At 42.6% G+C, this 14,420-nt stretch overlaps 2 protein-coding genes across 5 annotated transcripts in view; one reads left to right on the forward strand and one right to left on the reverse strand.

Moving 5' to 3' along the window:
* Positions 1–14,420, reverse strand: part of LOC143136317 (NACHT, LRR and PYD domains-containing protein 3-like) — a 286,890-nt gene that overhangs the window by 228,288 nt on the left and 44,182 nt on the right. The window lies entirely within an intron of this gene.
* LOC143136386 (NACHT, LRR and PYD domains-containing protein 3-like) overlaps positions 1–14,420 on the forward strand; it is a 37,753-nt gene that overhangs the window by 18,057 nt on the left and 5,276 nt on the right. The window contains exons 6-9 of one of the 4 annotated variants that reach the window (XM_076297087.1): positions 652–828; positions 12,625–12,801; positions 13,540–13,716; positions 13,932–14,108. In XM_076297087.1, the coding sequence (XP_076153202.1) occupies positions 652–828; positions 12,625–12,801; positions 13,540–13,716; positions 13,932–14,108 (708 nt within the window). The remainder of the gene's footprint in view (positions 1–651; positions 829–12,624; positions 12,802–13,539; positions 13,717–13,931; positions 14,109–14,420) is intronic. The other 3 variants (XM_076297105.1, XM_076297097.1, XM_076297113.1) reach the window with 3 other exon arrangements.

The following is a 14,420-nucleotide window of genomic DNA, read 5'->3' on the forward strand; positions in this document are numbered from 1 at the left end:
TTAATCTCCCATTTACAAAACAATGGCAAGATCTCAAAATAGCCAAAAGGTTACACATTTTACATACAACACATCCTTTCACGTTACAAAACCCTGATTTCTTCACAACTCTTAATTTACACTTAATTAACAACAATTGGATGAAATTACGGATCATAACGAGGCTGGCATTACAAAGCCAGCTGGCTTCCACAGCTCGGGTCCTTTAGTCACCCGGAAGTGCTGCAGGAGAGAGAGAGGACAAACAAACAAACAAGCGTGGCTCCCACTCACCACGCTCAGATAAGTTATTAAAGACAATATTGAAACCTGTGTCTGTGATTATTTAACTATGAGGTACTTGTGTTATGAAAAACTGCTACTACAAACAACTTGTGTGTGCACCCACAAAGTTAGCTTGGCTGGTAATTAGCAGTAGCTCAACATGCATGATGTGTAATGGTGGAGTCAGGTGTTTGTGTGTGGTGTGGTGCATTGGTGCCTGGTACCGAAAGAGCTCCGTGTGACAGTGTGTATGTGTGTGTGTGTGTGTGCGTGTAAGGAGAGTGAGTGAGAGAGAGACAAGAGAGTGTGTAAGTGTGTGTGAAAGAAAGTGAGTGTGAGAGAGTAGAGGATTGGTTATTAATATTCAGATGTTTAACTCTGTTTCAGGCTGTTTGACTGTAATCTAACCGATAAGAGCTGTTCCTATCTGGCCTCTGCACTGAATACATCACGCTCATCAAATCTCAGAGTGCTGGACCTGAGTGGCAATAAGCTGCTGGACTCAGGAGTGGAACTTTTATGTCCTGTTCTTTGTCATCAAAACTCAAAACTGGAGGAACTACAGTAAGCATCACTTCATGTAGTGAGTTTGTGTGGGGAGGATGTGTGTGTGTGTGTGTTTAAGTAAGTATAGTATATATACTCTTTTGATCCCGTGAGGGAAATTTGTTCTGCATTTATCCCAATCCGTGAATTAGTGAAACACACTCAGCACACAGTGAACATACAGTGAGGTGAAGCACACACTAATCCCGGCGCAGTGAGCTGCCTGCAACAATGTGTGTGTGTGGGAGAGTGAGAGTGTGTAGGAGAGTGAGTGTGTGTGCATGTGTGTGGTGGGGTGTAAGTGTGTGGTGGTGGTGGTGGGGGGGTTAAGGCAGCAGGTAGAGTGGGTGTATGGGGGGGCAATGTGAGTGTGTGTGTGTGTGTAGGAGAGTGAGTGTGTTGTGGGTATGGTAGTGGGGTTTAAAACAGGTAACATGTGTGGGGAGGGGATGTATGTGTGTGTGTGTGTCTCCCTCCCTTCTCTCTCCCTTCTTCCTGCCCCCTTCTCTCTTTCCAACTTCCTGACATTTCTTTTCATTTCTTTCATATTTTGTCTTTCGTTCTCTCTTCTGTTTCCTCTGTGCCCATCCCTATTTTATCCACCTCTCTTTCCTTTTTCACACCCTCCCTGTATCATCTTTCTTTCTTGGGAGGGGGTTTAAAGACAGCATGCAGAGTGGGTATGTGTATGGGGGGGCAATGTGTGTGTGTTTGTGTATGTGAAGAGAGTGAGTGAGAGACCTCACAAGTATATAAGTATAGACCTCTGAAGTTTGCCTACAAAAAAGCTGCCATCTTTGACATCCGGTATCTGGCGATTTTTCCTATGGAAAAAATAACATAGGGATGTTGAATTATCGCATCTTTTAAACTCTCGCGGGGATGGAAAAGTCTGAAATACAGACGTTTTCCTGAACACACTTTTGTCCTCTGCCTTCGAGTGGATACTGTGATCTCCGGTACGTGAAGGCGGCACACTTTGATTTTTGCTACCCCAGAGCTAACTTGCAATGCAACTAGCCATAGGTAGTTAGCTTCAATTAATAACCGGAGCTCCTTATATGGGCAAAGATGGCCGTTTTGGTTCTTTTTTGTAGGCGAACTTCAGAGGTCTATTGAGAAGAACATTACTATGTCATCACTGGAAGTTTTCTCAATTGACCTATGGCTAAACCACGCCCCCAAACGCAATGAGCCAATCACAGTGCGCATAGCTAACCCAATACACTCTGACATTCTATGCTTCCACGTCCATTGGAATGTATTGCTGTTAGTCAGTTTTCATTCATTTTTATGTTTTGTTTTTTCTTGAGATTTTAAAGCAAAACTCTCGCCAAAATGCAACCTAGGGTGTTTTTGTGAATGTACCTAAGTCAAAATTTAGTTTAAAAGCATAATTACATCCGAAGCATCACTTTTAAGCGTGTCCGCCTTGTCGTTTTCGGGTGTTCTGGCCTTTTAAAAGGAAATCCTAGGGGCACTACTATTTTGATACATGATCGCGTCAAAATCGCTATTTTTAAAACACTAAGAAGGCTTGACACAACATGAAACTTTGATCGAAGTATCATCAGTGTCTCTACACATGAACTCTAGCATTGAGAACATTGTTTGTGTACACATAGTTTACTAAAAAGAGAGGTTTTGGACAACTGAGCAACTAAAGCCCGTCCTTACACTGACAGACTTTGGAAAGATTTGCAAAGATTTGGAAAAGATTTTTGAAAGACTACAGTCTCAGACCCTCTCACATCTAAAGACAAGTAATAGAGTTTTAAGTCACAGACTATGATTTTGCACTGACTAGGGATCTTGCAGGGTCACTATTTACAAGACTGCAACCAGATTCCTTTAAATTATCACCCGTCGTGCAACAGATATCAACAGGAACTGTAATGATAGCCTAGCCTACTAAACTCAAAGTCAAAGTGCGCCGCAATTCCAGTACAACCCCCATGATTTCTGTCCGACTTTGGAAATTTCGTCGCCGACTGTGAAAACAGACCAAAATCGTACAATGTAAGGCTGCCATAAGCTAGAGGCACGTGTAACTACAAAGTAGGGTCTGGGGTCATAAGTCATAAGTGTATCTAGATTAACTATGTACCAAAAATGACATTTTATAGCAACTTACCGTGACTGAAAGAATTGTAAAAGGCTGTGTACAAATCCGCTTGGAGCTCCAGTGGAATTTTGATTTTGCGATGAGAAAGCAATAGTCTTAGCTATTGTCAAATTAATGTGTAACGTTATGGAGGTTCATCGTTTCTCTGCAGTGTCATACGTCATTGAATGTCCTAGTAACGTTGCTGTCAAATGTTAGGCTGGATGAGAATGTGTTGCTGGCTAATGTTGATGTTTACGAGCTAACTTTTAACATCATGTAGCTCCTTGCGTTTGTATGGTTTCTCAGTAAGCGTCTAAACTATTCAACATTGAAGGATGACAGTGATTAAATTCTTTAATGTTGAAAACGGAATGTTAATTAACGTTGATATCCCAGACAGCAAAATATATTTGGGCCAGATTTGGTTCAGATCTTCATTAGCATTTGGCGCAGATCCACTAAACGGACCTGCCCCGGTGTCATTTCTTCCAACGGGCCAGGTTGGAATTAGGGATCAGAGACAGATCTGGGCCAGAACTGGCCCAGTACAGTTATTATTGCCATGGCATTTGGTGCGGATCTGGCCCAGACTCATATTCTGCATCTGGGGCTCATCTGGCCCTGGTCTGTGATTCATATTTAGGCTATCAGAAAAGACTCAAACAAATACACACACACAGGGTGTCTACAGATATAAACAAGTTAAATTTAAGACTTTTTAAATTTAAGACCTTTTAATACGACTTCTAAGTGAAATTTAAGACCAAACTTACGATGGAAAAGTGGAAATATACAGTACTGACGATCGGTTTTCACTTATTTGACCTGAGCCCTGGTCATGGCAGACTTTGGGGTCATAGGGCACACCAAAATGACCCCCCCCCCAAGTCTAAGGATGGGTCCATAAATCTATCTATATGGGTATTGTTATGCTATATTGTTATACATGCACTTCGAAGCAGTCAAAGTTTGTGAAAACATGCACATCAGAGGACCACTTTACTAATGTAAAATATAATTACAATAGTTGAATTGCTTTACTCTGCATGTTTGCATGATGCTTGCATGAGAAAAAGTACTTCCCAAAACAACAGCAATTAGGCCTATATGGGTGCCATTGTTCTGGGATGCTTCCCTAATGCAAGCAGCATACACTAGTAGGCAAATGGAGAAAATATTTAGGTTACATGCTTTTTAACGAAATTTCATTTGAATGTCTGAATGTAAGGATTCTGGAAACACAATACCAGTTTTTGTGTATGGTAAACAGCAGAGCAGATAGATGTAAATCACTGATTTGGAGATCTTTATCAAACAGGAAGAATAATTAGTCTACAATAGCCACTTTATATTCAAATCTGACCATACAATACTCAATGCTAAACTAGACAGTGTATTATCCAGTCTCTGCTCCGTTTTTGTGGAAGTTGCAAGAACCAAGTTTGTTTGTTTAAATGTCGTTACCTCGTAGCCAGCCAACGGGTTGAAGCGGAGCTTCGCTTTACCAACGTTATCGATTGGTTTCAGTTTCTCGTGCACACGTATGCATTAAATGAAGGCTCATACACGCACATAATTGTATGACTATGTTTGATGACACCAAATTATCAAGTATTTCTTCCTGATTGCCGAAACGTTTGTTTTCTTGTTTTCTGTCGGTCCGCGGTTCCTTGATCAATTGCTCAGCAAATTAGCAGACGAATGACAGAATGACAGAAGGACTGGGCATAATTAGGCTCCGCAGTCCTTGTATTTTGAGAAACGCTGATGTAGGCCTAAGTGGCTATCAACCATTGGAGGTAGGCATATATTGTCGTTAGGCCTACAGTACTTCACGTCATTAAAAGCTGCGCAAAAGCGGGCTCTGACCTAACCAGACAACGCAGCGCACACCTAGAATATTCGACCTGGCAGAACAGATTGCCTGCATTTTCGCGGTGACATGACTAAAAAAATATTTAAGACCCATCCAATCTGAATTTAAGACAATTTAATACTTTTTAAGGCCTTATTTTTAGGAAAAAGGAATTAAGACTTTTTAAGACTTTTTAAGGACCCGCGGCCACCCTGCACACAATTTGTAATTTTCTAAATAGTTTTTTATTTCAAAAAGGCAAAAGAGAACAGTGTGCCTAACCTTAGGCCTACAGCATAACACATACCAATATGTGAAATGTAAGCGTAATGTGTCTTTTTTAATTTTTGCTACCATTTTCATTGGCTTATGTTGATAAACAAACTCCGCCAAACGCACTGAAAGAAAATGCCATGTTAACACATTACAACAATTGGGTGCCTCTAACCGGCTGATGTCCAATGATGATGATGATAAGATTACTGGCAGTCTGGGGAGCACTGAAAGCACAGAACAGTTGGGCGATCCTGCAGATCTGCAGCTCGGTGGACTTTGACAGCGACAGTTTGTTGTTTCGTGAGAGTTCTTTGACTTTTAGCCACTCAATCCAGACTGTAGGGCAGGCTGCTAGCATGGCAGCTCGCAGGTCAGCAGCAGTTGGTCCTTGGTCGCGGTAGCAGCAGATCTCTCGCAGAGTAGGCTAGTAGCTGTCCTGAGAAATATTTTTGAGCAGACGGTGAATTGCAGCGCCGTTCACGGATGGATGTGGACCAGGGCAAAACTAGTCTAATGGATTAACGTTAACGTTAGGCATCAACCTGCGATTCTTCCGCACTGCTCCTGTAAGACGTACAAAAAGCACACAAAAGCAAAGAAACAAAGAGTAAATATTAGATTCAACATCCAAAGATTATTTATTTTTAACAGTGTAGTATGCCAACGCATTGCATCCTTTTATATTCAGTTTGGTAGGCAATCGCAAAAAAAAAAACCCTGCTTGAACAGGTCTCATCAACATGCAAACCGGATAAACTGGAGGACAGCTTGTGGACCTTTGATAAAAAGCCTAGTGTTTTCCACTCTAAATCCATTTGTAACAGGCTTAAAAAACCCCTTGCCGGCTATGCAATACCTGCAGTGCTACTAGCAGCAAGGCTAGCTAGAGACAAAGTGGGTAGTGGGTAGCGCTAACATGGCTACGAATTTGCAGCTAACACACAATGGACATGATATTCAGCAATTTTGGTGAATTATAAGCAAAGCTCACCAATTCAGCCTTAAAGCATATGTTCACATTAGTTGTGGATGCATGTTTAAAAGAACCTAGACTACCAGCTAACCGTAGGTACTACCCAGCTTATCTTGCACGTCTCAGGTTGTCAGAATTTCAGTGTAAACTAAGTTTGTAAACTTTCATGTTTAATATAGGCCTAAATATTTAACAGACTAAGATGACATCAACACCAGTTTACTTTTAAAATGATACTTGTATAATGTACTTACCAATAATCACAAAGACGGTGCAGCCTGCAGTCTTCCACTCTGCATAATCACATAACGTAGTTGCAGTTGCAGGTTTATGTGGGGGAAAAGTGTTCCGTTAGTTGTGGCGCGTCAGTTCTGCGCAGCTCCTGCGGATCTGGCCCACACCCGCCGGGCGCACTCAATTCAGTTGTGGCGCGTCTGGTCTGCGAAGCTGCTCCGGATAGGCGACGCACCCGCTGGATGGACTGTCACGGTCAAAAGCTTTAAGTCCCTTTGACCATTTACGAGCAACATCATCTGCATAAGCCGACAATTAAAAAACAATTTCACATGCTGGAATTTTCACCAATAGGGGTTCAATTGCCAGAGTGTACAACATACCAGATAAGGCACATCCTTGTCTGAACCCTCTGTGGACTTTAAAAAGGAGCACACAAGTCGCCATTAACCTTTAGAATACTTTCAATGTCACAGTACAGAACTCTAATCATGTCAATAAACTCAGGGCAAAAACCAAGCCGCCAGAGCACTCCACAAATAGTTGTGCTTGACGCGGTCAAAAGCTTTCTCTTGATAAATGGATACTAAACAGCTTGCCTACATCAAATATATCCCTGATAAATGAAATGTTGTTTTGAATCAGCCTACCTGGCACACATTAGGTCTGGACAGGGTGAATAACCTGCTCCACAACTTCACTCAATCTATTAGCCAATGCTTTAGATAGCAATTTATATTCAGTACAGATGATTGACACAGGTCTCCATGATTTTATGTCATTCAAGTCCCCTTTTTGGGGAAAAAAGTAATTACTGCCAGCGAGGGTTAAAGCGGAGCGAGAGGCGCAAACGTTCGACAACTTCCGCGTTCGATTATTGCAAGGCCAGAGTATTTATGCAGACCAGAGTGAACCTTCGGTGCACTAATGTCAATGGAGACTTGTGGAATTTTACCATTTACCATTTTGGTCATTATTGGGGGCCAAGCAGCGAAGCTGCGAAGGCACCCATTGAGTTACTAGCTTTTCCTATTATACTTCTGCCATTGGAGTCTATGGCAGCCCATAGACCGCATGGCTAAAAAGTGCTGAAATTTGGCAGAAAGTTTCGGGACACTCCACTGACCACTCGCGCTCATTTACGGACCTCTAAACCCAGCCGTCTAGCGCCACCAACAGGTCAAAATCTGGCCGAAACTTGAACCGCTGGGTCTAAAGTTATGAAATTCGGCACACTGATTCAGCACTGTCCTATGATCACGTTCACCAATTTACAGAACTCTATGCCCAACACTCTAGCGCCACCAATGGGTCGAACCTGGATTGCATTCACGGATGTGACCATTGAACGGTGCGTCCGATTTTCACATATCAGGCACCGTTGGAATCCCTGGACCGACCTAAGTTCAATGACCCCTATTACGTCACTTTTTGCCATATTGGACCTCCGCCATATTAGATTTAGTCCAAACTCTACGAAAAGTTTCAGTGTTCACAAATTTCATCCGATTTTCACGGAACTTGGCGGAGATGATCTTCTTCTCGAGCCGCACAAACGATACTTGTCAGATTTTTCAATTTCATTTTTGTTTGCCCGTGACAGCCAATCAAATATGGCGATGAAGCGCCAAACAGGAAGTGGACTAACATCTCTGTTGCACTTTGAGTTAACATAACAAAACTCGATACCATTAGTCAGGACACTGTCCCAATCACTCACAGCAATTTATATGCATATGCATTGAACACTCTAGCGCCACCATCAGTTCAATACTGGACATGCGTTCATGCGTGTGATCCTTGACTCATTTGTCTGATTTTCACAATTGAGGTAGTGTCTGAATCCTTTGACCATACAGAGTTCATTGCACTGCACTGCAACCTACAGCAACAATCACATAGTGAAATTTGCTGACGACACAACTCTGGTGGGTCTCATCACCAAGGGCGACGAGACTCAATACAGGTTGGAGGTCGACCATCTGACCACGTGGTGCAGGGACAACAACCTCCTGCTGAACGTCAGCAAGACCAAAGAGATTGTTGTTGACTTCCGGAGAGGTCACACCCAACACCTGCCACTGACCATCGACGGTGCTGTGGTGGAGAGAGCGAGCAGCACCAAATTCCTGGGGGTGCACATCAGTGAAGACCTCTCCTGGACCACCAACACAGCATCACTGGCGAAGAGAGCTCAGCGCCGCCTGTACTTCCTGCGGAAACTCAGGCGAGCAAGTGCTCCACCAGCCATCATGACCACATTCTACCGAGGCACCATTGAGAGCATCCTCTCCAGCTGTATCGCTGTGTGGGGCGGAAGCTTCACTGAATACAACAGGAAAGCCCTGCAGCGCATAGTGAACACAGCTGGAAGGATTATTGGTGCTTCACTCCCCTCCCTGAAGGACATTTACACCACCCAACTCACCCGCAAGGCGACCAAAATTGTGAGTGATGCAAGTCACCCCGCTCACAATCTGTTTGATCTACTGCCCTCTGGGAAGAGGTACAGAAGCCTGCGCTCCCGCACTACCAGACTCACCAACAGCTTCATACACCAAGCTGTTAGGATGCTGAACTCTCTCCCTCCTCTCCCCCCTCCACCCTCAGCTACATAACATCCTGGACATTGGACCCACAATGGCCGCCTGCACCACTCCACTTGCACACTTGTACACTTTGCAACTTGTTGCTGTTGTCCTGAAAACACAACACTTCTGCTGCTCTTACATAACTTGCACCACTATGCCACTTTATTTCTTACTTAGGTCAAACAGAACTACCTCAGCCTCTTATTGGCCTGACTTTGCACTAGTATTTTATTTTATTGACTGTCTATGCACAATTTCAACCAAATTTTGCTGCTCTTATTTTTTCATTATATGTGCCCTCTTATTTACTTATTTACTTACTTTTTTGTTTACTTGAATGTTATGTTTGTCTGTGGACTTAAAATTGGTAAAATATGTCTTGTCTCCACCGTGGGATAGTGAGAAACGTAATTTCGATCTCTTTGTATGTCTGGAACATGTGAAGAAATTGACAATAAAGCTGACTTTGACTTTGACTTTGACTTTGACTTTGACTTCATTGACCCCCATCCTATCACTTTCCGCCATATTGGACCTCCGCCATATTTGATTTAGTCCAAACTCTACGAAAAGTTTCAGCGGTTACAAATTTCATCCGATTTTCACAGAACTTGTCGGAGATGATCTTCAGACCGAGCCGCACAAACGATACTTATCAGATCTTTTAATTTCATTTTTGTTTGCCTGTGACAGCCAATCAAATATGGCGATGAAGCCTCCAAACAGGAAGTGGGCTAACACTCCAAACTTGGTACAGGGACTTGGTATCTGATTGTGAGGACGCACTAGGAAATTGGCATCATGTGGCCTCTATAGGGGGCGCTGTAACACAGGAAGTGAGCTTGTATCTCAGCAACGCTTTGGTGTACAAAGTCCAAACTTGGTATAAGGACCTGTTACCTTATTATGATGACGCACTAGGAAATTGGAATCATTTGGCCTCTATAGGGGGCGCTGCAATACAGGAAGTGAGCTCCTATCTTAGCAGCGCTTTGATGTATGAAGTCCAAACTTGGTACAGGGACTTGGAACCTGATTGTGAGGACACAGTAATAAATTGGCATCATTTGGCCTCTATAGGGGGCGCTGTAATACAGGAAGTGGGCTCATATCTCAGCAACGCTTCATTGTATGAAGTCCAAACTTGATACATGGACATATTAGCTGATTGTGAGGACATGCAAGGAAAGTGGTCTCATTTGGCCTCTAGGGGTGCTGTAATAAAGAAAGTGAGCTCACATCTCAGCAACACTAAATGTATACTCTTGACACAGTTGTCTTATTTGTGCCTTACCAACCACCGTTGCAATGAGATAAAAGATGGTTTTGTGTTCTTAAAATCATTCCAAAAGAGTCTAAACACCTCTCTAAAATGGCCATCGGGTAACACACACTTTTAGACTTGACAGAACTTAAAGAAAAAAGCAAAAAAAAAAAACTGTGGTCTCAAAAATCAACTGGAATGATAGCACATTTCCTAAACAGGCGAAGCTGATGCTTAACACCATAAAACCTGTCAAATCTAACCAAAGACAAAAGCTTATTGTAAGAGTGAACCCATACTGTTTATGTGTACTGTGAAAAATTCTTCCAAACATCAACAAGCTCATTTGCATTAATCAGCTCTTAAGAGCCTTCTGTGTGAGGGCATGAGTGCCTCAACATGATTCCTGTCTATTGTATTTTCAGTACAATTAAAATCACCTCCCAGGAGTAAAAATTCCTCAGATTCACAATTGCGTACAGCATATTTTAAAATATTCAAGAAAAGCATTCTATCTATTGGTGTAGTGAGTGCGTAAACACAAACAAAACACAAAGAAATTATTTTCAAACTGACTCTGACTTTTAGAAATCTACTCTTTACTATTTCCTCAGTCTGGTAGGAAATAGGAGTAAAAGTCTGTGAGAACAGAATAGCAACTCCACCATTATTGGATGTGTTGTGACTTAAAATAGACATCAAACTCTCTTGCCCAGTCAGCAGCAATTTAGGCAGTGTGTGTTTCTTGAGCAAGAAGCACATCAAATCTATTCTTTTTGATTGTTTCAAACAAAGCTCTTTTGCTTCTTTCTCTGGCTCCATTTCAATTTAAAGAAGCAATACTAATTTCACCCATGATAAAAAGAAAAAAGTAGAAGAGTTGTGTACACGCCATCATAAAACATGGGAAATTAATCATTGCTATTTAACAAAACGTTAATCTTGGTCATTATCTTTTTGAGACGGAAACACTCAGGATTTGTAAAGCAGCCCGATAAAGATTTCGTTTTCATGGTGAACTGCTCCACATCAGGGAAGTAGTCGTCAATCTGAACATTTCTCACATGTTTTATTTTTGTCAAAAAGGATTTTATGTCGTCCACACTGTAATCGCGACTAGCAAACCCACTCTGACGTAGGCTGTAGGTAACGATACAGTCATAGAAATCGCTTTCATACTCATTATCTGTCCCGCTAAAATCTGTTAGATTATCGCTCTTTTTAGCACTGTTTAGTTTTTGCTAAAACCTCATCTTTAATAAATGGGGGAACATTTGACAAGGTCACTTTCTTTGATGGAGTGGAGAGAGGAAGGCCGGAGGTCAAAATGCTGTCAACCACTAATCCCTTTCAAACAGCTCATTAGCCAACTCAACCACTATTCCCTTTCAATCAGCACATTAGCCAACTCAATCACTAATCCCTTTCAATCACCTCATTAGCCAACTCAACCACTAATCCCTTTCCACCTGATTAGCCAACTCAACCACTAATCCCTTTCAATCAACTAATTAGCCAACTCAACCACTATTCCCTTTCAATAATTTTATTAGCCAACAAATACTAATCCCTTTCAATCACCTCATTAGCCAGCTCAAATACTAATCCCTTTCAATCAACTTTCAATCAACTCAATCAACCACTAATATCATTTGAATTAGCTCATTAGCCAACTCAACCATTTCCAAAAACAGCACAATCGCATTGTTCATGCGGGCCGCTGACAGAATATTGTCATGCCCTAACATCTCCTACAGCTAAGTTACATTCCTTCACACTGGCAATCAATGCTATTTTAACAACATGATGCCGCGTACGTTTTTCGAAACTCTCTCATACCTGGGGCGGCTGCAAACAAAAAATGGAAGCAGATGCCCAGGTAAAACAAAAAACAACACCGACAACAAAACCCCACCCCCCTGTTACGGCGTGAAGGACAGTCGTGGCCTACTGGTTAGGGCTTCGGGCTTGTAACCGAAGGGTTGCGGGTTCGATCCCAGGCCAGTAGGAACGGCTGAAGTGTCCTTGCGAAAGGCACCTAACCCCTCACTGCTCCCCGAGCGCCGCTGTAGCAAGGCAGCTCACTGCTCCGGGTTAGTGTGTGCTTCACCTCACTGTGTGTTCACTGTGTGCTCTGTGTGTTCACTAATTATAGGATAAATGCAGAGACCAAATTCCTTGTATACACCAGTATACTTGGCCTAGAAACCTGATTTACATTTACATTTATACTAACCCAAGCAATACCAAACCTTAACACTATAAAGAAAAATACAAAAAGTATAGAGAGAGAAAAAGATAGAACACAGATAGAACACTGTTCCTGGCACGGCGGCCAACAGTCACACTCACTCAAATGCTCGGGTCTGCCCACTCACTCCGTCGTGTGTGTGTGTGTGTGAGGAGAGTGAGTGAGAGAGAGGCAGGAGTGTGTGTAGGTGTGTGTGAAAGAAAGTGAGTGAGAGAGAGTAGAGGATTGGTGATTAATATTCCGATTTTTTAACTCTGTTTCAGGCTGCATAGATGTAATCTGACCGATAAGAGCTGTTCCTATCTGGCCTCTGCACTGAATACATCACGCTCATCAAATCTCAGACTGCTGCACCTGGGTGTCAATAAGCTGCTGGACTCAGGAGTGGAACTTTTATGTTCTGCTCTTTGTCATCAAAACTGCAAACTGGAGGAACTACAGTAAGCATCACTTCATGTAGTGAGTTTGTGTGAAGAGTGTGTGCGTGTGTGTGTGTGTGAGCTAAAAGCGCAGACTGCCTGTCGCGGGAGCTGGAAATAGCAAATTGTGCTTTTCCGTTTCATGCATATGCATTCATAGGAGGGTCAAGGGGAAAGTGGGAGTTTAGCGTAAAGAGATGGGAGGGGTAGCGTAAAGAGCACCTAATTATGTATTCCGTGGTATGTACAAAAACTGCCAGTGAAAGCGCACGTCTATTTTGCACCTAAATATTTCCACCTTGTAAAAGCAGGTGTTAAATGTGCTTTGCTGTTAAATGTGTCAATAAGAGAACCTTTCAAAGACAACAGAATCGCTATTAAGAGCACCAGTTTTGTGTCTTTGTACTATATCAAAAGTAACATTAACTTTTGTTGGTCTTTTTCAATTGTCTTACTTTCACTTGTCACCCACTTAAACTTTCCTACTTGCTAGATTTGACCAATCTTCCATAGCCTACGTGCACAAGTAGTTTGAGTAGAACTACCGATCTTCATTATCTGTGTTTGTGTGTGTGTTTGTGCATGTGAGGAGAGTGAGTGAGAGATAGGCAGGAGAGTTTGTAGGTGTGTGTGTGTGTGTGTGTGTGTGTGTGTGTGTTTGTTTGTGTCTCTGTGTGTGTGTGTGTGAGAGAGAAAGAAAGTGAGTGAGAGAGAGTAGAGGATTGGTGATTAATATTCAGGTGTTTAACTCTGTTTCAGGCTGGTTAGATGTGATCTGACCGATAAGAGCTGTTTCTATCTGGCCTCTGCACTGAAGACATCACGCTCATCAAATCTCAGAGTGCTGGACCTGAATGGCAATGAGCTGCTGGACTCAGGAGTGGAACTTTTATGTTCTGCTCTCTGTCATCAAAACTGCAAACTGGAGACACTACAGTAAGCATCACTTCATGTAGTGAGTTTGTGTGGGGAGGATGTGTGTGTGTGTGTGTGTCTGTGTCTGTATGTGTGTGTGTGTGACTCTGTGTGTGTGTGTGTGAGGAGAGTGAGTGAGAGAGAGGCAGGAGAGTGTGTAGGTGTGTGTGAAAGAAAGTGAGTGAGAGAGAGTAGAGAATTGGTGATTAATATTCAGGTGTTTAACTCTGTTTCAGGCTGGATAGATGTGATCTGACCGATAAGAGCTGTTCCTATCTGGCCTCTGCACTGAAGACATCACGCTCATCAAATCTCAGACTGCTGGACCTGAGATACAATAAGCTGCTGGATTCAGGAGTGGAACTTTTATGTTCTGCTCTTTGTCATCAAAACTGCAAACTGGAAGAACTACAGTAAGCACCACTTCATGTAATGAGTTTGTGTGGGGATGGTGTGTGTGTGGTGTGTGTGTGTGTGTGTAGGGGAGTGAGTGTGTGTGTTTGGTTTTGGGGTGTGTGTGTATAGGGGAATGAGTGTGTGTGTTTGGTTGTGGGGTGTGTGTGTGTAGGGGAGTGAGTGTGTGTGTTTGGTTGTGGTGTGTGTGTATGTGTTTAGGGGTGTACGTGTGTGTTTGATTGTGCTGTGTGTGTAGGGGTGTGAGTGTGTATGTGTGGTTGTGGTGTGTGTTTAGGGGTGTACGTGTGTGTTTGATTGTGCTGTGTGTG

This window comes from Alosa pseudoharengus, unplaced genomic scaffold, assembly GCF_046254945.1.
Source record: "Alosa pseudoharengus isolate Yale_2024_CS ecotype anadromous, Long Island Sound unplaced genomic scaffold, YU_APseudo_1.1 YU_APseudo_1.1_scf_1, whole genome shotgun sequence".
Classification (NCBI taxonomy): Eukaryota; Metazoa; Chordata; class Actinopteri; order Clupeiformes; family Clupeidae; genus Alosa; species Alosa pseudoharengus.